Source organism: Medicago truncatula, chromosome 5, assembly GCF_003473485.1.
Source record: "Medicago truncatula cultivar Jemalong A17 chromosome 5, MtrunA17r5.0-ANR, whole genome shotgun sequence".
In the NCBI taxonomy this organism is placed as follows: Eukaryota; Viridiplantae; Streptophyta; class Magnoliopsida; order Fabales; family Fabaceae; genus Medicago; species Medicago truncatula.
Window position 1 is genome coordinate 1029670 of NC_053046.1, and position 21423 is coordinate 1051092.

Below are 21423 nucleotides of genomic sequence, written 5' to 3' on the forward strand. Positions count from 1 at the left end.
ATTTTGACAAAACCCATCTAACAAAACACAAATTCATCAAAACTCATTTCAAGAATCACCTTAAATTGCTCAATTTCAATGTTTTTATCATCATAACTGAAAAGGGTAGGAGCAGGTCTTTGAGAAATATGTCTGTGGCTGGGCTGGTTCGGCTGAGACTGTTGCTGTTAGCAGCTGCTAGCTGCGTGTGCAGCTGTTTCTGTTTGGTTGAACTCTGCCCCTTCACAGGTTTTCTCTTTGTCTGATCCATTTTCACGCATATGTTCGTTCAGTGGTCTGCACTTTGTGGTGAGTCGACGTGGACGATATTGCGCAACATTGCAACAACGTCGCTTTAGAAGGAAGAGCGGTAGCTTTTCAGAGAGAGATACTTAAAATTTGTAGCATATCCAATGGCTAAAAATGAATTGACTATGTGAATGTGTGATTTTTATGACTATAGGGAATCCACTCTAAGCTCCACTTCACTTTCACTTCCTCTGTTCTGTTACTTCTCGTAAACAAATGATTCTCTCTTTAGTACACAGAACCAAAACCAAAACCTCAATCTCCAACGTTCTATCAACAACATTGTTGTTAGATTCAACACATCAACATGGCCCCTTCAACATCATCACCGCCACCCAGTTTCATTCTCTCCATCACAGACAACAACCAAACCAACACCAAGGACAGCAAATGCGGCGGGTGCCTTATGGTAGCTCTTTGTCATTGTCTCATATGTTTCATTCTTCTTCTAATTATTCTTTCAATCGTTATTATTGTCAAATTCCACTTTTTTTGTCACACCCCTCTTCATTCCTTGTTCTACAAAAAAAAAATGTTGAATCCCTATTTGGGTTGGGTGGAAGTTTCTATGGATTATCCTTTTCTAGTTTTCAAGGAAAGTTTATGTTTTTAGATAATTATAGACCATTTTGTAGCTGCGTGAGAAATATTTTTTATGATTTTTTAATTTAAAAAATGATTATATGTTTTTTTATTTTATTTTTAATTCAATAATTACACACGTGACATGCTACGTAGGCATTGACCGATCAAAATTGGGGAAAATGACCAACTATGCAAAGGAGCTAATTCTTAGGAGTCAAAATTGTAGTTTTTGTACATAGAAGACCAAAATTACAATTTTTTAAAAATTAGGGGGAAAAAAATACACTTTAACCTAAAATAAAATCAGTTTTAGGTTTAGACCACAAATCAAACCTTCGTAGCCTCGAAATGCTGTCCAAGTACCGAATTCTCCACCACCTCACCCGCCACCTCTCTCCACGAATCACCACCACTCGCAGTTCCAATGTCTCGCCGCATTTCTTCATCAACCCTTTCTGCACTGTGGTAGTTAACTCACCTGAATCACCTGAACTTCCACCATGGGTCATGTTCTCCGATAAACCAACCCCTTCAAACTCCGACGACGATTTCGTTATCCCTTCTCTCGCTCATTGGGTTGATTCCAGCATCCTTCAAACCAAACCCAAACTCTTTGCAAAACCATCTTTGGAGGAAAGCATTCACCTTGAAGATGTTGAAAAAATCAGCACTTTTCTTAAGGAACAACGTCATTCTTCTCATGACCATGTTGTTCAAGCACTCGATGGTAGTGGTTTTCGGGTTTCCAACAGTTTGGTTATGCAGGTTTTGAAGAGATTCGGAAATGATTGGGTTGCGGCATATGGTTTTTTCATTTGGGCGAAAAAACAAACACCTTATGTGCATTCTCCTGAAGTGTACAATTTGATGGTTGATATATTGGGAAAAGCTAAGGAATTTGATCTCATGTGGAAATTGGTCAAGGAAATGAAAAGAATTGAAGGGTATGTGTGTTTGGATACAATGAGTAAGGTAATGAGGAGGTTTGCAAAGGCTCAGAGACATGAAGATGCTGTTGAAGCGTTTCGCGGAATGGGTAAGTATGGTGTCGAAAAGGATACGGCTGCATTGAATAAGCTCTTGGATGCTTTGGTGAAAGGACAAAGTATTGAAATTGCTCATAATGTTCTTGATGAGTTTAAGAGTTCTGTTCCATTGAGTTCTCCGTCTTTCAATATTTTGATAAATGGGTGGTGCAAAGTTAGAAACTTTGAGAAAGCGCGGAAAGTGATGGAGGAGAGGAAGGAACATGGATTTGAGCCGGATGTTTTTACGTATAATAATTTCATTGAATCTTATTGTCATGATAAGGATTTTCGCAAAGTTGATGAAGTTTTGGAGGAAATGAGGGGAAATGGTTGTCCTCCAAATGCTGTGACTTATACTATTCTGTTGCTTGGTTACGGGAAGGCGGGGCAATTGAGCAAAGCTTTGGAGGAATATGAAAGAATGAAGAAGGATGGAATTGTGCCCGACACTCCATTTTATAGCTCATTGATGTACATTCTTGGCAAAGCTGGTAGGTTAAAGGATGCTTGTGAGGTTTTTGATGATATGCCTAAGCAAGGGGTTGTGAGAGATGTGGTGACATATAATACTATGATTAGTACCGCTTGTGCACACTCAAAGGAAGAAACTGCACTTAGGTTGCTTAAGGAAATGGAAGAAACATCGTGCAAACCGGATCTTCAGACTTACCATCCTTTACTCAAGATGTGCTGCAAAAAGAAGAGGATGAAGGTGCTCAAGTTTTTGCTGGATCACATGTTCAAACATGACCTATGCCCTGATCGGGGAACTTATACGCTTCTGGTGCAGAGTTTGTCTAATAGCGGAAAACTTGTGGAGGCTTGCACATTCTTTGAGGAGATGGTCTCGAAGGGATTTACTCCAATGGAGACCACAGTCAAGCTATTGACGCGAAAGCTTGAGATTAAGAGCATGTTAAAGGAGAAAGACCAGATTGAGGAATTGATGGCGGGACATGTTCTGGGGGAACAAAATGTTTAGAGCACTTTTAGCACAAGATTGACTTGTAGAGGACTTGTTGGTTCAGGCTGGATCATGGTTGATCCCGTGATTAGACTGTTGGTGATTGGTTGATCAATATAATTTTTCTTTTGTAAGCCTTAGTATAAGGGTAGAATAAATCTATAGAATTTTTTCCTTCCTGTGTTTTTGTGTTTTTATTATGTTTTCTGTTCATATAAATAATGCCTGAATGAAGAAGATTAAAACATCAGAAAATACAAGATGGCAAAGTCATCACTCTCAATAACACTTGTGATTCTCTTCTGTGGTTTAACTCTTGCATCAAGAACAAAAATCTTACCCTTAAGCACTATTACTGCATTGGCACCAGAACTCAATGATGGTGTATGCTCATCAGTATAACTAGTGAAGACACAAGGCTATGCTTGTGAAGTACACTTGGTACTGTGCATTGCTTTCATATGTTTCTGTTTTTTTAATTAGAAATCAGCAACATTTTGAGCAAAAAGTAGCTTCTAACCAGCTACCGTGTATATAATTGTTTTTAGAACAAGTAATAGCTTCTAACTAGCTTCTATATGTATGTAATTGTCGAACAAAAGATGGTTATGTTCTTAACATGCAAAGAATTCTACCAAGAGGGAAACCTGGAAATAGTATACCAGTTGTGCTACAGCTTGGACTATTCATGGTTAGTGGTGGTTACTATAAGTATAACTATAGGCCGGATTGATTCATTTGAGTTTATATACTGACATAAACATGTGTGATACTGTTTAGGAGAGCTTATAAAAATAGCTTATGCCATGGCCATAAGTTGTTTTCATCTTATTTTCATTAACTCTCAAGGAGAGTTTACGAAAACAGTTTGACTTTAGTTTATCTTTTGTTATTAAAATAGTTTATGCATAAGCATTTATATGATTGGTGTGTTTTTGTAGGATGGTGTGACATGGTTGTTGCTACCACCTATAATCAATCTCTTGCATTTCTGTTGGCAGATAATGGATTTGATGTTTGGATTGCTAACACACGAGGAACCAAATATAGTCATGGACATGCATCATTTTCTAATAACAGCTCGGTTAGTTTTGTTTTTTTTTACTATATTACATGGTTTTAAGTTGCGATTACACTACAAACCTTTATATTGCGGAAAAATGCAGTCAATGTGGTCAAAATTGCAGTTGCGGTGCCGTTGTGAAGATCTCAAAATCCTTTATGTTGTGGCCGCAATTGCCGTTGCAGACTACAATTTAAAAGAATATGTTGCTGCATTTCTCTGGTCATGAAATTTGATTCAATTGAATAACCAAAGTAATCCGTGGAATTGTAGGCTGCTCTCAACTTAGTCTCTGGAATTTTTAATATTTCAAAACAGTCCTCGAAATTGAAAATCTCGGATCATGTTAGTACTTTTAGGTAGTCCAATTTGATTCCATTGCTAATATCAGGTTTCAAATGTTTAGGATTATTGGAATTGGTCATGGGATGAATTAGTTGCATATGATCTTCCAGCAACATTCCAGTATGTGCATGATCAAACTGGACAAAAACTACACTACGTTGGTCACTCATAGGTGATTTAATTGGTTAATTTTTGTAAGTTTTTACCTCTTCATATATATAATTCAATTTGATGAGTAATGAAGATTTTTGAATTCTTTTTTGTAGGGAACTTTGGTTGCATTGGCTGCTTTTTCCAAAGATCAACAATTGGACAAGTTGAGATCAGCTGCCTTGCTTTGTCCAATTGCTTATGTTGGTCAGATGACCTCACCATTAACAAAAGATGCTGCTGACCATTTCATTGCAGAGGTAACACTTGTTGATAAATGCATTGTTTCTTTTTCACAAATTGAAACAAAATAGATATAATTGTTTTTCAAAATTCAAATATTAACTTTGAAAATTTGTATTTCTTCTTGACAGTCACTGTACAAATTGGGAATTTTCGAATTTAGCCTTAAAGGGTAAGTAATTTTCTTCTTAACAGAGTTTATCTAATAGCGGAAAACTTGTGGAGGCTTGCACATTCTTTGAGGAGATGGTCTCGAAGGGATTTACTCGAATGGAGACCACAGTCAAGCTATTGATGTGAAAGCTTGAGATTAAGAGCATGTTAAAGGAGAAAGATCAGATTGGGGAATTGATGGCGGGACATGTTCTGGGGGAACAAAATGTTTAGTGCACTTTTAGCACAAGATTGACTTGAAGAGGACTTGTTGGCTCAGGCTGGATCATGGTTGATCCCGTGAGTAGACTCTTGGTGATCAACAGAATTTTTCTTTTGTAAGCCTTAGTATCTAGTGTAGAATAAATCTACACGAGATACACCCTTGCCTCAGTTGGCATGTAATTGCACTTGTGAAAATCATTGGTTATGGAGTTTTGACTCCCTACACTTTTGAAATGATTGTTTGGATAGTTGGCCTAGTACTGATATTTATGCGCCATCCATACTCTTGGTTTTTTTATCATTATTGTTCCACCAAGATTTATTCAATTGCATTGCATTGTTGTAAATTTAAGCCATCTTCTCATATAGAAAGTCATTAATTTTGGTTTCCAAGTTTAGTAGCATAGCGGGTTTATTTTATTTTATTTTATAAATTGAGTTCAATGTCTCAGAAGAATCTAGACCTCGAAGGGTCTGATTGGTTCAAGGTAGGGGAGGAAAGAGATTTTGATGGAGGGGAGGAAATATCTTTTAATTAAGGATGATGCTAAAGAGTGTCCTTAAAAAAACAAATATAAAAATATTGACATGGCTTTTTAATTAAATATGTTTGATTTAATAGAGGGAAATATATGAATTTTAATTAAATATATGTTTGGTCTGCAAGAGGAGAGGAGAGATTTTTAATCTGGTTTACCTTTTTACCGAAAAAACAAGAGTAGAGAACGAAGAAGAAACAATAAAAAGTTACTTAGTTGATCTCTAGAATGAAGGTTTTCAGCATAGACTACATGAAAGAAATGAGTTAAGTTTGTTTCTTTTAGCAACATAAACAAAATAAATAAAATAGAGCCAATATGAAGATAGAGCATGCTATACAGGATGAAAAGATCAAAATAACAGTACCAGGATGAAGAAATAACGAGGGAACATAATAATATGAATATATGATGAAGAAATGATGTTATGATTTGATAGAGAAGAAAAAAAAACTCAAGTAAAAAATAATAGAGATTATTTAATCTTTACTATGTAAATTTAATTTGTAGTACAACAACAGTCATGATAAAAATAAGAAATAATCGCCCAAGGGATAGAATATACAACAACCAAAAAAAAGATATTGTTTTCTGAAACTTTTACAATGCTAAGCATACAAATGAGCGCAGAGGTCATAGTGCTGGTATGGAAAGGGCAGAACTTATAAATGCTGCCTCAAGTTTTGGGATAACAGAGAATTTGACACTTTGCGCAAAGGCAACCGTCTAGCCATTGGCTTCTGCCACCCGTATCTATCAAGGAATTCCTCAATCAGCCTATAAAATCAAATCGTTAATATATACTTCAAGGATAAAATTGGACAAATCAGTATATCACAAAGATTAAGCAACACACACATGCTGCAAAGGGCCTTCTGAGATTTAGCCAGCTCATGATCTGGGAAAGAATCTTCCAACCTAAAACTCAACCAAACATAGAGATCCAAGACCTGCAGTTTTGGCACCAATAAAAACTCACAAATATACTAAATGAATTAAAATAGGGATTATAAACATTTTCCATCAAACTAAATGAAGGTAAACAATCGGAAACTCTGTATGGTGCTCATGGTTGTTAACCTGGTGGCTGAAGTTATGAAATTGTACACGACCATGACCATTTATTGGACCTTGACAGTTAAGTGTCTGGCTATCAAATCACTTCGAAGTGAAAGCTACTATTGGGTTTTGTTGGTGAGAATGGGTGTTCACTGTCTCACGGACATTAAACCAAACACACTATAGGTCACAGCGCAACAAGCTTAATGTTGTGTCAGAGGATATAAAAATTAAAGCAACAGAAAAAACCTTGTGGATGGATTCCAGGTCCTTAAGAGCTTGAGGCGTCGTGGGTACTTTCAGTGTTCCTGGTGTAAATATTTCTCGAAGCCGGACAAGGCCTTTCTTCGCATAATTCTCTACAAACTGGTACAACATGCATCATGTCAATTTTTTTACCATTCAAACTAACATCAACATATTTGACACTTACTAAATGTTAATTACCTGTGTCAGGCCTTGAGATGAAATCTCATCGTCCATGTCAGCTGGACTGAGTATTACGGAAATCAGTAAAAATGAAACTGAAAAGGTTAAATTATATAAAATACTGACACCCTAATCTATCAGGGTTTCAATTCATAGAAGCGTCCTTAAGATGTGGGTATTGCATTCTAAAAACGAAATTTTCTGAAAAGATATGAATGTACCTGATACAAAAAAGGTATTTATCACGCAATTCAAGGGGAAACTCATCAACAACAGCAGCCACTTTCTGGTGCCAATAAGTACAAAGTACAAACAACACCCGCAACAAAGTTTTTAGAAGGGAAATCAGTAAACAATCAAATTATTGAGGGATATTAGATAAATGATACAGTAGTACTAATGAAGAGCAATATGACATTGATATGAAATGTTTATGATTCAATGACAAGACAGCTATTCAAAGACATACCAATACTTGGTCACAATTAACAATGAAATACTTTTCAGATAATTTGGCATTGTCAACAAAATGCTCCTGCAATATAAAAGTGATAGTAAATATATACTTTTGGGCAATAATGCGATAATACATTCTAATGTTAAGAAATCTAGGGAAATTCAACTTTGACAGTTTGACAGATGACGCGAACAGTATGTTTGTTAACACCTGCCCATTTACTATTTAGTAATTATTAATCACATACAATTTCTCTTCGTACTTGCAGTCTTGCTTTAAGCCTTTGACAACAATTAAAACTATGTACCTCACAAATTCCTAGTTATATAGTAAGTGTATGTGGTTCTACCGTGGACAAATTTGATTTTGAATGAATGATGTCTGTGGTCTATATTATAGACCACATACATCATTTATTCAATGAACCTAAAAAAAGAAAAGTTACTTATAATTGAGACCGTAGGGAGTATTTTTCTTTGTACTTGCAGTCTTGCTTTGACAATCATTAAAACTATGTACCTCACAAACTTCTAGTTATATAGTAAGTGTATGTGGTTCTACCGTGGACAGATTTGATTTTGAATGAATTGATTTTGTAACACTTATTCTAGTTAAAAGTGATTTGAAAGTAAAAAGGAATATATTTGGAAACAATAACAAAGAAAGTGATTTTTAAACACATTCCGTGGGGCAAAAAAATACTCATAATAGCTCCGAATAGGCGATGTGAATTGATTTTAGGGCTAACTCAAAAGAGTCTAAAATGTATTTTTACGGTGGAATTATGTTTCATACACTTAAATTTGAGTTTGATGGTTTCCGACATGCAACTAAACAAGCACAAAACTCACCAGTACTTGATAGAAACCAGCTTGGGGGTGTAACCGTGAATACATATACAACAGTTCGTAGGAGGGAAGTAGTCCAGCACGCTGCATAAGAATATATATTACACAAATCATCAATGAAAGAATTGAAATAAAGTAAACAAAATTCAGATAAAGGTGTATACTTACTAGAAGCTTCTTTATTTTCAGTTTCTCCTACACTACATACATATTTAGTAGTACAGAGTAATTAGGCATTACGTGGTCAGGTTACCTCCAAAATGGGTGATGGAGAGTCCAATGCTGAATGAAGCAAAGGTAAATCGTCTCCTGACATGCACGTTACTTCTCCGAGAGGGAAATTTGACCCATATCTACCAGCTCTCCCTGCATGAATATACACATTCAAGTAAAGCGAAAATAATGTATGATGCACAATCAAATATACAGGACATATTACTCCAAATCTTCACATTATTACAATAAAATATAAAAATAAAATCTGCTAGAACAGTAAATAATAGAGATTTGACTTTAGTGATCATTTTTTAAAACCTGAAGTTTATGCTAAATCAATAAACATTAAAAACAAATTGATTCAAATATATAAAACAAGACAGAAAAATCAAAATTAATAGAGCCTAGCTCCCTCAAGGAGAAACAATAGATTGAGTTGAGTAGAGTGAGAGAAGAGATGTGAAAAAGGGCATGTTGAAGCCCAAAGATTAGGAATGAAAATAAAACTAAAACCAGAAGTTTAATCTTTTTTATAATGCTGCAAAGGTTTTCCAGGACATGTATAGACTGTCCCACATAGAATCTTGACATAAACATAAATAACTTTGCTGCATTATCCAGAATAATCAGCATTCCAAAGGATGATATAAATAGAAAGAATGTTTTGACACCTGCTTATCCAAGCTAAATTAGTTCATTTAAATTCACTACACAACAGGTATAGCTGGCCAGCCTCATATTAAAATACAAGTGTAAAAAAATTATGAAGGCTATCCACTGGTCAAAAGTTAATTTGACATTTACAGAATCACCCAAAAAAATTCCCTTTTCTCTTATTGGACATAAATATATCTATTTATTGACAAAAAAACATAAATTATCAGAGTTATCATATATCAGCTACAGTCATTTAATCAAATTCTGGAGCAATGTCAATCTGCTTCAAATAATTACATACTACCTGCAATCTGTTTGATCTCAGGTACAGTCAGATCTCGCATCTGAAAACCATCAAACTTCTGCATCGTTGAAAAAATGATCCTAGAGATGTTTAGATTAAGGCCCATTCCAATGGCATCACTGGCCACAAGAACATCAAACTCGCTACTTGCATCATTGAACATGCTTGCCTGCAGTCCTAATGAAACTTTGAACTCAGCAAATCATTGGCAGATGGGGACAATACAAAGGAAAGGTGAAACATTTATCAACATATCTTGATAAATATAGTAAGTTAATTATGGTAAGCCTATAAGTGCACAGGAAAGGAGAAGGAATTTCCCAACAAAACCATGAAATAACACTAAAACCATATAAACTGATAATAGCCAACATGAAGGTTTTTGTCTGAATTAGAAATACAAAAGACGCAAAAGAACAAAACAGAGGAAAAATATTATTGTATGGGATGTAAACGTTAAAACCTAAAGATCAAATTCCCATGAAACAAGTGTAATTCAAAAGGGAAACCTAAAACTTCTAAGAAAAAGGTGGGAGCTCAGACCTGTCTTGTTCGAGTCTCTGGTGGCAGTGAACCATATACTACCGAACAAAGATGCTTTCCTTCTCTCTCAATTCGTTTCTGAGCAATATGAATGTCCACTTTAACAAGTTAGTCCACAGTACATAAACAAAATTTCCAAAATGCAATTAAATTTGTTGAATTCAAAATAGGTTAGCAGTCTGTCTTTTTTTTTTTTTTTTAACAGCAAATTTTATTAATAATGCAACAATCCGAATATAAGACATTATCAAATTGGGCCAATACAAAAGAACAAGTACTGCTATAGCAGTAAACACCCGAAAGCAACAAAGAAACACAACAAGCACCTAAATAACAAAAAACTCCAACACAAGGCAACTCATGATGCCAATATCCACCACCATGCTGTTGCACACCAACACCAAAGAACCTCCCACATAAACCCCAAAACAAAACCACATTATGTTACAATACATCTCCCGTATTCCAATTCAAATTCCCAGGTTCCAAATCACCTATTCAAACAATCAGTAGGATCAAAAGATCCCACCCCACATAACTCTTCTCTTCTTCCCAGTCACCAACCGCCCTATCCACAGACTGATTCCCCTAACACCAATTGAGCGAAATCCCGTAACTATCAACAACAAACACCTCTGCCTCAGCAAAGACCCTCTGATCCTCATCCTAACCAACTAAACATCCCAAATCGAACTACTCTCTCCCTACTCCTCATCCTTCCTACACTCTTCAATCTTCTTCAACAACCCATCAATTAAACGCCATTCCCTCAGACACAATCATCGCCCTTTCGTGACATAGCAAGGGAACGAAACACCAACACAGTTTGAGAGTGAGTCTGCACAAAACAACAAAACCCCAGTCCGCCGGATATGACACCGTTAACAAGCCCAAAATCTAGAATTTAGAATTTGATTCCCGATCTCGAAACAAAAGCGATCGGCCCACCAAAACTCAAAAATAGATTGTGAAGGAAGTCAAGAATGGTGGTGCAGTGGCGCAATGAACAGAAACAAATCACTGAAGGAGTCCAGATTCGGTGTTACTGTTTGTCGAAAAACCAGTTCAGGCAGAAGAGAGTCACCAGAAGGAGCTAGATAAGGAACCAGTCGCGGCGGCACTGGCTACATAAACCACCTATTCAAAGCTATAAATCACCTATTCAAACCCCTATAACAGCCACCGGCTTCAAATAGCCAGATACCCACGACAACAAACAGGCCGAAAGCAACTTATAGATAAACCACCAAACGAGCTTCCAGTCTACAATCCTCCAATTGTCAAATCACGATAAAACGTGCTATGAAATCAATAGACACGGATATGGTCTGGTAGAAGAAAGCATAGAATGGGAAAGAAAGATGAACAGGAACTAATGATTAAAAGTTTTTTTTTTTTTAAGGAACTAATGATTAAAAGATTGTTGAAGCGAAGTTGAGAAAAATATTATATCCCATCATTCCATCTTCCAGCACATAGAATTCTGGCAATTTATCTATTATCTCCATTTCATATATTCATTAGCAGAAATAGCACCAGCAACATGACTACAGACACTTTAAGTTGTAATGTTCAATTAGATGCTAAAAGATTGGAGTGAATTAATTTCTGATTCTAGTTGTGAACTATATCATAGTAGAGATAAGACAATACAATCAAGTGCTAGCTAAATTTAGTAGTGGGTCGATGTTATAGAAAAAATGCAAAGTGCATAAGGAAATTTATAATTAAAGTTGCAAACTGATTATTGTTTTGAATTCAGAACACCAAAATAGCAAAAAAATAATATATATATATATATATATATATATATATATATATATATATATATATATATATATATATATATATATATATATGTTCACGTGAATTTTCTACATGTATCTCCCGTATCTCGTACTAAATAAATTAAAAAGATGTTAAAGTTCACCTTCAATTTGTATATATCCCGGCGTGAAAAGGTAACTATGCAATCACCGTTTCTTACATCAGACAAGGATCGAAGAGGAACCTTCATTGGGACTAAAGGTGACAATCTCTCATAATATTGAACCTGCAGTACATATGAAGAAAAAAAAATCCGTCGGAGAGATTCAAACTGCATTTTAATAAAACTAGTATAAAGCATCATGAGCAAACAGAGAGCCTCAAGAACAGTTTTTACCATAATGGTCAATTCATGGTGTTGAAATTTGGGGCCTAACTCATCGTCACAAAACCGGTTTGTAAGGTGAGGAGTGCCTCCTCTTTATAAACTCTTCTCAAGAGTGCTATCTATCCGATGTGGGACTAAATCCACCCCCTCAAAGCCAACACAATGAAGGTGTTGGAGGCTGCAATGTAGGCTAACCAAAGGTTGCAATTTAGGCGACTAGGGGGGACTGCAATTAAGGCGGAATTTCCAACACACCCCCTCACGCTTCAGCCCTGCCCAATGGGTCTGAAGCGTGGACGATGCGGGAAGCCCAACGATAGATCTAGGATAGGCTCTGATACCATGTTAGAAATGGTGGTTGGGCCTAACACAACCCCACAAATTGCCTCCTCTATATAAACTCTTTGGGCTCTGATACCATATTGAAATTTTTGGGCTCTGTTGGGTCACTGAGGGGAGCTAGGGGGACCGTCCACATCGAGGCTAGAACAACCGCACAAGTGAGAGAGACGCCACACTCTTACCAAAAACCTTAAGGTTATAGGTTTATGGGTCCTCTTACTTATAAAGTGTTCATCCTTTACTTTTCTATCCGATGTGGGACATATAACTCACACTTGTACACAACACATGGGAATGAAGTTACTATAACTAATAATTTATCTAGTATTCTAGTTTATCTGTCCCATTCCCACCCCCTTATCCCAAAAAAGATAATGTTTTCATAGATTATTCCGAGACTCAATGGAGAACATAAGTTTCAATACCTCAAGCTCATCACCAGTAATATCCAATATCTCTTGAATAAGAGGAACAGCAGCTGGATCACCACAGAGGTGAAGTTCATCGGCAGCAATGCCTAACAAAGCACGTGTAAAAGAATAGCCCCTTGTATTACACCCCAACATCTAAATGCAGAAAGCAAGATAAAGATTAACATAGAAAATTATTCACAATAACAAGCATAAGGTGAAAAACCTATATATGCTTATATTTTCATAAAGTAACAAGATATGAAAAAATGACCAGCAACGCTCACAAAGCCATCTATGTTTTCCACAATGCAGATGCTTCAATCATGAATAAATTATTTTAACTCTAAACTAATAATAGTAATACCATTAAAATAGAATAACTGATGTGACATGATTATGATAAGAACAAGATGTTTAAGATGTGAAATAATTATGTTGGCTCATATAAAACCAAAAAGGAGTCTCAAAATGAAAATTTAACTTGCCTGAATTTCATCAATAACAGCACATTTATAATCAGTTGATACATCAGCCATTTCAACTGTAACAGCCTTATGATGTGCACCCTCAACTTCATCTCTCTCCTGACCTGTTATGAGATCACAAGGAACATTTGCCTTGTTCAATCGCTTTGCTACCTCCCAAGCCAACAATCTTAAAGGGCCACAATATATTCCTACAAAGCAAAAAACGAAACTACTAAATTACCCAGCTTACCATATTTTCATCAACATTACAGATTAACCATTGCCATTTCAAAAGATTGAGAAGCAATTTACCAGAAGCACTCGACTGAAGTTGCTTCAGAGCTTGATATGTTTTACCACTATTAGTGGGACCAACATGCAGGAAAACCCTGCGACGTTTCCTCCTAGCCAACGGATACCATGTATGAGGGCAACTAAAACAAACAGGAAACAAACATCAGCTTTCACAACCATTAAATGTAAACAAAAAATGACGATATAATCATGACCGTTGCATCACATCTTTAGCACAATATACAATATTAAAAATTACCCATAATCTCAACTTATAGAAAGCAAGCATAGGCAAAAAGAGATTCCATCTGAAAGATAACACACTTCAATGGCAATGAAACATGTCTCTAAAGATTTACAAGTATATCTAACTTCATATAACAACCTTTGACATAAAGAAAAAACAAACTAGAGTTGTGTTATTTGAACATCAAAATTCAGACACCAATGTGACACAATATATGTTTATCTCTCTATCTCTTACTTTTTATCTTCTACAACCTATATGCATTAATATACGGTATACATAAAAACTAAAGGACAACGATTTGACATGAAAATATCATTTCTCTTCAAACTAACATAACATGGCACATTGAATACCTATGGAACATGCATGTATATATACATACTTACGTCATGTCGGTAATTTCATTTCGGATGGAACCGGAAGCAGAACCATAACTGCGACTATATGGATGTAAACTGTTTAAAGCAGCACCTAAACATTCAAATTTGGCTTGAAAGTACGGGCAAAATTGCTCCTTATAATTACCTGATATACCAACATAATAGCAATACGTAAGTATTCGTCGGAATTCAAACATAATAAAAAATATATATAAAAATTGAGAAAAATTGATTTGACGGTGAACTTAGGAGCTCACCGGTAAGAGAACGAGCGAGGAGGTTGGAGTTGCGGCGAAGAAGAAAGGAAGCCATTGTTGTAGGAAAGGGTAAGAAGATTGAAGTATAATAGAGTCAAATAGAAGAAAAAAGGGAATGAAATAATATCATGCGATAACGGTGCCGCCAGTGGTGGTGGTGGTGGTGGTGGGTGGATTTCCGAACCTCACTCTCCGCCTCTTCAAGCAACGTTAATTGTTTTTGGTTGGACCAAGCAACATTAATTAATTAATTAGCAAATTCATTTTTTTTAGGGGTATTAGCAAATTATTTTTTCTTAAAGAATAATTAGCTAATAAATTATAAACTAACATGTTATCAATTGATCACTGACATTTTTTTTTGGCTTAAATGCTATTTTGGTCCCTTAATTATTTAATTGATATCGCTTTGGTCCTTTAACTAAAAAAATATTGTTTGAGGATTTTAAGTTTTTTTTAGTCTCATTTTGGTCCCTTCTGTTAGGTTTCCGTTAGGGTTTTTAAAAAAAGTTAACTCCTGGACACGTGGCACCTTGTCATTGACTCTGAGTTTTTCTTTTTACAAAGCCAATGACAAAGTGACACGTGTCCCAGAGTTAACACGTGTCACCTTGTCATTGGTTCTGGGATTTTTTTTAAAAAAATAAAATATATATATTATAAAAAATTATTATTTTTTTATATAAAAAGTTTATATTTTGTAAAAAAAAAAAAAACAGAGCCAATGACAAGGTGACATGTGTCCACACTTAACGTTTTTAATTAAAACTAACGGAAACCTAACAGAAGAGACCAAAACGAGACTAAAAAAAACATAAAATCCTCAAACAATTTTTTTTTAGTTTAGTTAAGGGACCAAAGCGATACCAATTAAATAGTTAAGAGACCAAAAGAGCATTTAAGCCTTTTTTTTTTATTTTTTTTTATAAACCTGTCAATTTGGATTTGAGCTTTTATATAAAACAGTATACGCAAATAAATTAGTTTGTATGTATTATTTATAAGTTTGTCAAAGTAATTTTGGAAAAACTATTTTATAAAAATATAATTTTTCATTAGTGATAATTAATGAATTAACATTAAAACTTTTTTATTTGTATTAACTATTTTTCATAAACTCAAATAAGTCAATACACATTGACCCTAATACTAGTAGTACTATTGGTTTGAGAGTGTTCTTGTTCGTCTCAATATCTCACTTTCAAATACTAAATTTCTAAAATAAAATGGGTCTTGTTAATAAGTGTTTTGAGGCACTCTTTAAATATTCTAAAATAAGAAATCATTATATAAAAAAGTCCAGTATTTCAATTTCCACTTGATTAAAACAAAATTCTAAAAAAATAATTATCACTCGACACTCTTTAAACTTATGAAACTTATGAAAAAAATAATTCTAAAAGCCCTTAATTTATTAAACTTATGAAAATAGTTTTTTTAAAATCAAACTTTTTGTTCTTATATTTTTACATTTTTGTTTCAGGCACACGATTTTTGAAAAAAGATTAGACACTATTTAATTATTATTTTTTCTAACTTTTCAGCTTTTTGAGTGCGGGTGTAAATATTGTATCTAAAAATTCTACGTGCATTATCATACAAAAATAAGCTCTCTTTTTTTTCTTCTTCTAAAAACATGTATCCATATGAACATAATTGTGTTTACATGCACTAAAGTAAAAAACAAGCATTTCCTTTTAAAGACAGCAGGGAAACCGAGAAATTAAGGAGAAAAGAAGGAACGTGGACGGTTTAATGGAGAGGTACAAATAGAAACAAATAATAAGACCTTCCTCTTCAATGGGGACAATACGCCAATAAGCAACTATAGCAACGCAATGGCACACGTCACCAAAAAGTTTTTGGTGGGGTATTTGACTTTCCAGCACATACCATCCATATACTATAAATATAGATGCACCGGACCCTACCAACCCCCTCTCAATTTGAATTGCATATTTGCATCAAAATTTATTCAGTTATCACATTAATTTGATTTAATTGGTATCAAAATGGAAGCTGATCCCATTCCTCTTCTTACACCTTACAAGATGGGCAATTTCAGTCTCTCTCATAGGTACCTATTATACTTTCAATTTCAATGTTATGTTTATTTCACTTTCTATTCAATTTCAATATCAATATCAATGCTTACCTTGTCTTGCTAATTAACCTCCCATTTTCAGAGTTGTTTTGGCACCACTCACTAGAATAAGATCATATGGCAACGTTCCTCAACCTCATGCTGTCCTCTATTACTCACAGAGAGCATCCAAAGGTGGTCTTCTCATAGCTGAAGCTACCGGTGTCTCTGACACTGCTCAAGGGTATCCAGACACACCAGGTATATGGACTAAAGAGCATGTCGAGGCGTGGAAACCTATTGTGGATGCTGTTCATGCCAAAGGTGCTACATTCTTCTGTCAGATTTGGCATGTTGGAAGAGTTTCTAATTCTAGTATGTATTTATTTCCTCATATAAATTTGAAGATTATTTTAGTTCGATGTTGTTTGTTATTGTTGGATTTAGATTGTGTGTCAGCGTGCATGCAGTCAACCACATCAAGATCGGCTGTCTAGATTTCAATGAAAATTTTGACTTTTTTAAATCTAAATTAGTGAGCTTGAAATCCGGACTGTCCAATATTGATCGGACGTGTCTGAATAAATGCAGTCACAACTCCTTGATTATACACAACCCAAATCTGTTTTTTTTTTCTTTTAGTATTACTACTATTAAGAGGCAACTGCTTTCTGATTTTTTAAGTAATATATATGCACACATTTATACAAATAAAATACTTACTCTGTGTGTCCATGTTATTCTCAACAGGTTTTCAACCGAATGGACAAGAACCGATATCTTCTACAGACAAGTCACTGACAAGCAATGATTTTGAAAAATTCTCACCACCGAGAAGGCTAAGGACAGATGAAATTCCTAATATTGTAAATGACTTCAGACTCGCTGCAAGAAATGCTATTGAAGCTGGTAAGTTTGTGGATCTGTACAAATTTATTCCAAACGAAATGTGATTCAATCATAGTACAATATTGATATTTTTCAGAAACAGGACTATTTGTTGCTTTAAAGGGCAGTGGGACATTTTGAAAATCAACTAACATGCTCAATGTGATGCAAATTGCAGGTTTTGATGGTGTTGAACTTCATGGAGCTCATGGCTACCTACTTGAACAATTCATGAAAGATAAAGTGAATGATAGAACAGATGAATATGGTGGATCCCTTGAGAATCGTTGTCGATTTGCATTGGAAGTTGTTGACGCTGTTGTGAATGAGATAGGAGCAGAAAGAGTTGGAATTAGATTATCACCTTTTGCGGAACATTCAGAATCTAGAGACTCCAATCCCACAGAATTGGGACTTTATATGGTTAATGCCCTCAATAAGTACAATATTCTTTACTGTCACATGGTGGAACCAAGAATAAAATCAAATGATGAAACGATTGAAAGCCCTTACAGTCTGGTGCCCATGAGAAAGGCTTTCAATGGTACTTTCATGGTTGCGGGAGGTTATGACAGACAAGATGGGATCAATGCTATAGCAGATAATAGGGCAGATCTTGTTGTTTATGGTCGTTTGTTCTTAGCGAATCCAGATTTGCCGAAGAGATTTGCACTAAACGCTCCTCTCAATAAATATAACAGGGAGACATTCTACACTTCTGATCCGGTTGTAGGTTATACGGACTATCCCTTTCTTGAATGAAGAAAACAATGTTGTATTGTAGCATCCAAGGTTGGAAGTGGAACCTCCATATTTAATAAGTTTTTTCTCCTTGCAAATTTGTTCACTTAATTAAGAATTTTGTTGCTTATAGTAGCATTTTTTATCCATACTAGCTTCACTGCTACGACACACAGTGTGTAAACTATTATGTACCTGATATTTTATACCATATGAGCTTTGTGTTTGATAGGTTCCTGGAATTAAAGAGAAGAAGTGTATTAGAAAATGGAGAAAAACTCATAGTAGCCATCATTTATTTTTCTAGCATTGTTTATACATCTAGTTCGAGCATAATAGTAAAGGAATAGAGACGAGTCCTTAGCAGTTTATCCTAATTATCTTGGTGAATTGACAAAAAAGGAGTAAAAGCTCAAATTTAATTTTCTCTTCAAAGTTCTAAAGTAAATGGAAGCTTTTCATTTTCTCTGCAAAATGCCACTAGGCAATTGCTTGTTTGCAAAATCAGTTTGAAGCAGAATGTGTAATGAGAAGTAAATTAAAAGTACAGGTTAAAATACTACAACTAAGAGTAGTTTACTACTACCTTGATTTAAATAGGAGCTGAAAAACCAATTTTTATATAGTATTAGTTTCACCATCCTTAAGTCATATATACGAAGTCTCATGGAATTTCTTGTCCAATTTGAATATAAATAAAAAACAAATAGAAATCAGAAGAACATTTAAATTTGAAAGAACTGTGATTTGTGAACACATTTGTACATTCGATGGTTCTTGTCGATGCCATAAATTACTTACATGTTATATTTTATGAAAAATCATACAAAGAAATATTATACTGTAACAGCAAATGAAAAAACAAAGAAACATGCACTGAAGATTATCTATTGTTCACAATGAAAAATATTTATGAATTAAAGTAACACTAATGACCATTTTACAAGGGAGAATTGTTGTTCCCACGTGTGATAAGGCTGTGCCACACTAATAAAATACGATTTTACCCCCTCGGCAGTTAACTGCCGAGGAATTTGAATTTCGGCTGCAGTTAATTACCGAGGAAATCCTCGATAGTTAACTGCCGAGGAAATGTTTCATCAGATGAAACAGCCACCTGCTCCCCCTACACACTATTTTCTTCATCAACTTCATTTCCACCTCCATTCAATCCCAAAATCCAATTTTTCTTTAATCAATTCTTGATCCAAAATCATTCAAGCATCAAGCATAGGAGGTATCAACACACTTTTGACGTAAAAAAACAGGTATTGTGCATTTTATTCGATAATGTATCAAAATATTTCTTGGAAGCATCTTGCTCTTGGTCAAGTCACGTACAATATTCTTGTCGTCCTCCTTTAATCTACCGGCAAGAATGTGTCCTTCTAAAGCCGGCTCCATGGCATGGTTGTGAACTCCATTAAGAATGTTCAATCCCCATTCCTTTGTTTGCTTACTTTGATATCCACTAATCATGAACAAGCACCCACATTTTCTTGAGCCCGTTCTCGCATGCTTCGGTTTTTTTTTCCGGCACTTTGTGAGTTCCACTCCTTTCACACACTAGCCGGAACATTGGATTGATCAAGCTTGATCTTTGTGTGACAATTGTAAATCCCGCCTTATTTGCTTGATGACGCACCCACTCAAGCAATTCATCTCTATCTTTCGATTTAACGTCGTCTGAAAAAAACCTAGCCGTGTCGACCTCGTGGGCTTGAAGTGGGAGGACACCGGAGCCGCCAACATACTTTGAAGCTTCAACATGGACGGAAACTCCATCAATGTTTGGTTTCGCTTCAACCTTAGGCGGTTTGACATCTCCGGAATTTTCGACAAAATTTTGTTTTGTCTCTTCCGGAACATCTTTTGCGTTCTCTACCATTACTATAATTAAACAACACATAAATATGAATTAACAACTAACTAATGTATAAACATCAATGCCATAATGAATTAAAACAAAAAAAACAAAAGAAATTTTTTTTTGAAAATCTGGCAGTAGCTGCCATTTTTTCGTTGTGAAAATTTTTCACCAAGAGTTCCTCGGTATCTTACTACCGAGGTTTTCCTTAGCACTACACTACCGAAGTTACAAAAGTGTGTTGATACCCATAAAATAGGCAAAAAATATTTTGATACGTGACTTGACCAAGAGTTCCTCGGTATCTTACTACCGAGGTTTTCCTCGACACTACACTACTGAAGTTACAAAAGTGTGTTGATACCCATAAAATAGGCAAAAAATATTTAGATTAAAGGAGGACGACAAGAATATTGTACGTGACTTGACCAAGAGCAAGATGCTTCCAAGAAATATTTTGATACATTTGAAGAACAAAAGACCACATTGCATGACAAATGTGACACAAGTGTACAATGAACGTCAACAAATATGGAAGGAAAATAGAGGTGACAAGAAGCCGTTGCAATATCTAATCTCGAAGTTGGAGGAGCACAACTATACTTATTACTCAAGAACACAAAGTGAAAGTACTACAATCGAAGATATCTTTTGGGCTCATCTAACATCCATTAAGTTGTTTAACAATTTTCCAACGGTTTTGGTTACGGACTCAACCTACAAAATCAACATGTATAGGATGCCAATGTTTGAGGTAGTTGGGGTCACTTCGACCGATTTGACATATTCGGTTGGGTTTGGATTTATGACACATGAGAAAGAGGAAAACTTTGTTTGGGTTTTAAAAATGTTGCATAAACTTCTTTCGTCAAAGATGAATATGCCTAAGGTGATTGTTACCGATAGGGATATGTCTTTGATGAAAGCGGTTGCAAATGTTTTTCCCGAAAGTTATGCAATGAATAGTTACTTTCATGTGCAAGCAAATGTTAAACAAAGATGTGTCTTAGATTGTAAATATCCTTTGGGTTTTAAAAAGGATGGGAAAGAGGTGAGCAATCGCGATGTTGTCAAGAAGATAATGTAGGCATGAAAAGCTATGGTTGAATCACCCACTCAAAAGTTATATGCAAATGCATTAGTGGAGTTCAAAGATTCCTGTAGTGATTTCCCAATTTTCAAAAATTATG

General features: G+C 35.2%; 4 protein-coding genes across 14 annotated transcripts; 3 read left to right on the forward strand and 1 right to left on the reverse strand.

Moving 5' to 3' along the window:
• Nucleotides 1-1177: 1177 nt before the first annotated feature.
• LOC11441095 (pentatricopeptide repeat-containing protein At3g22670, mitochondrial) lies at nucleotides 1178-5396 on the forward strand. Of its 9 annotated transcripts, XM_024784350.2 has the most exons (6): nucleotides 1178-3306; nucleotides 3468-3556; nucleotides 3867-3949; nucleotides 4335-4445; nucleotides 4540-4683; nucleotides 4798-5396. In XM_024784350.2, exon 1 carries the CDS (start codon nucleotides 1222-1224, stop codon nucleotides 2881-2883), a length of 1662 nt encoding a protein of 553 aa, XP_024640118.1. In that variant the 5' UTR covers nucleotides 1178-1221; the 3' UTR covers nucleotides 2884-3306; nucleotides 3468-3556; nucleotides 3867-3949; nucleotides 4335-4445; nucleotides 4540-4683; nucleotides 4798-5396. The 9 variants fall into 9 exon arrangements, with proteins under 9 accessions (XP_024640118.1, XP_024640116.1, XP_024640115.1 ...); XM_024784348.2 differs by having other exon boundaries at nucleotides 1178-3556; XM_024784347.2 differs by having other exon boundaries at nucleotides 3468-3949.
• On the forward strand, nucleotides 3127-4842 carry LOC112416075 (triacylglycerol lipase 2). Its single transcript, XM_024784098.1, has 5 exons — nucleotides 3127-3247; nucleotides 3807-3949; nucleotides 4335-4430; nucleotides 4540-4683; nucleotides 4798-4842. The coding sequence occupies exons 1-5, from the start codon at nucleotides 3127-3129 to the stop codon at nucleotides 4840-4842; spliced, it is 549 nt and encodes a 182-aa protein (XP_024639866.1).
• A 646-nt stretch (nucleotides 5397-6042) lies between the features above and the next one.
• LOC11438666 (DExH-box ATP-dependent RNA helicase DExH16, mitochondrial) lies at nucleotides 6043-14901 on the reverse strand. Of its 2 annotated transcripts, XM_003610709.4 has the most exons (16): nucleotides 14655-14900; nucleotides 14404-14542; nucleotides 13786-13907; nucleotides 13492-13682; nucleotides 13019-13159; nucleotides 12027-12149; nucleotides 10097-10174; nucleotides 9554-9722; nucleotides 8630-8742; nucleotides 8380-8460; nucleotides 7541-7606; nucleotides 7293-7357; nucleotides 7090-7135; nucleotides 6892-7008; nucleotides 6442-6533; nucleotides 6043-6360 (listed from the first exon to the last, which is right to left on the reverse strand). In XM_003610709.4, exons 1-16 carry the CDS (start codon nucleotides 14707-14709, stop codon nucleotides 6246-6248), a joined length of 1713 nt encoding a protein of 570 aa, XP_003610757.1. In that variant the 5' UTR covers nucleotides 14710-14900; the 3' UTR covers nucleotides 6043-6245. The 2 variants fall into 2 exon arrangements, with proteins under 2 accessions (XP_003610757.1, XP_024641027.1); XM_024785259.2 differs by lacking the exons at nucleotides 6043-6360; nucleotides 6442-6533 and having other exon boundaries at nucleotides 6908-7008; nucleotides 7090-7130; nucleotides 14655-14901.
• A 1668-nt stretch (nucleotides 14902-16569) lies between these two features.
• On the forward strand, nucleotides 16570-18672 carry LOC11441096 (putative 12-oxophytodienoate reductase 11). 2 transcript variants are annotated; one of them, XM_003610710.4, is made up of 4 exons: nucleotides 16570-16731; nucleotides 16841-17112; nucleotides 17488-17646; nucleotides 17804-18672. In XM_003610710.4, exons 1-4 carry the CDS (start codon nucleotides 16667-16669, stop codon nucleotides 18385-18387), a joined length of 1080 nt encoding a protein of 359 aa, XP_003610758.1. In that variant the 5' UTR covers nucleotides 16570-16666; the 3' UTR covers nucleotides 18388-18672. The 2 variants fall into 2 exon arrangements, with proteins under 2 accessions (XP_003610758.1, XP_024639103.1); XM_024783335.2 differs by having other exon boundaries at nucleotides 16841-17109; nucleotides 17485-17646.
• The last annotated feature ends 2751 nt before the right edge of the window (nucleotides 18673-21423 follow it).

Bases quoted from the DNA above. Each gene is read 5' to 3' on its own strand.
- LOC11438666 (XM_003610709.4), bottom strand. From the start codon at position 14,709: ATGGCTTCCTTTCTTCTTCGCCGCAACTCCAACCTCCTCGCTCGTTCT. The intron at 13,683-13,785 runs GTAAATTGCTTC...TTTGCTTTGTAG, and splicing joins ACTTCAGTCGAGTGCTTCTG to GAATATATTGTGGCCCTTTA. The intron at 8,461-8,629 runs GTAACCTGACCA...ATTCTTATGCAG, and splicing joins CTCCATCACCCATTTTGGAG to CGTGCTGGACTACTTCCCTC.
- LOC11441096 (XM_003610710.4), top strand. From the start codon at position 16,667: ATGGAAGCTGATCCCATTCCTCTTCTTACACCTTACAAGATGGGCAAT. The intron at 16,732-16,840 runs GTACCTATTATA...TCCCATTTTCAG, and splicing joins AATTTCAGTCTCTCTCATAG to AGTTGTTTTGGCACCACTCA. The intron at 17,113-17,487 runs GTATGTATTTAT...TATTCTCAACAG, and splicing joins TGGAAGAGTTTCTAATTCTA to GTTTTCAACCGAATGGACAA.
- LOC11441095 (XM_024784346.2), top strand. From the start codon at position 1,222: ATGCTGTCCAAGTACCGAATTCTCCACCACCTCACCCGCCACCTCTCT.
- LOC112416075 (XM_024784098.1), top strand. From the start codon at position 3,127: ATGGCAAAGTCATCACTCTCAATAACACTTGTGATTCTCTTCTGTGGT. The intron at 3,248-3,806 runs GTGTATGCTCAT...GTGTTTTTGTAG, and splicing joins GGCACCAGAACTCAATGATG to GATGGTGTGACATGGTTGTT. The intron at 3,950-4,334 runs GTTAGTTTTGTT...TCAAATGTTTAG, and splicing joins CATTTTCTAATAACAGCTCG to GATTATTGGAATTGGTCATG.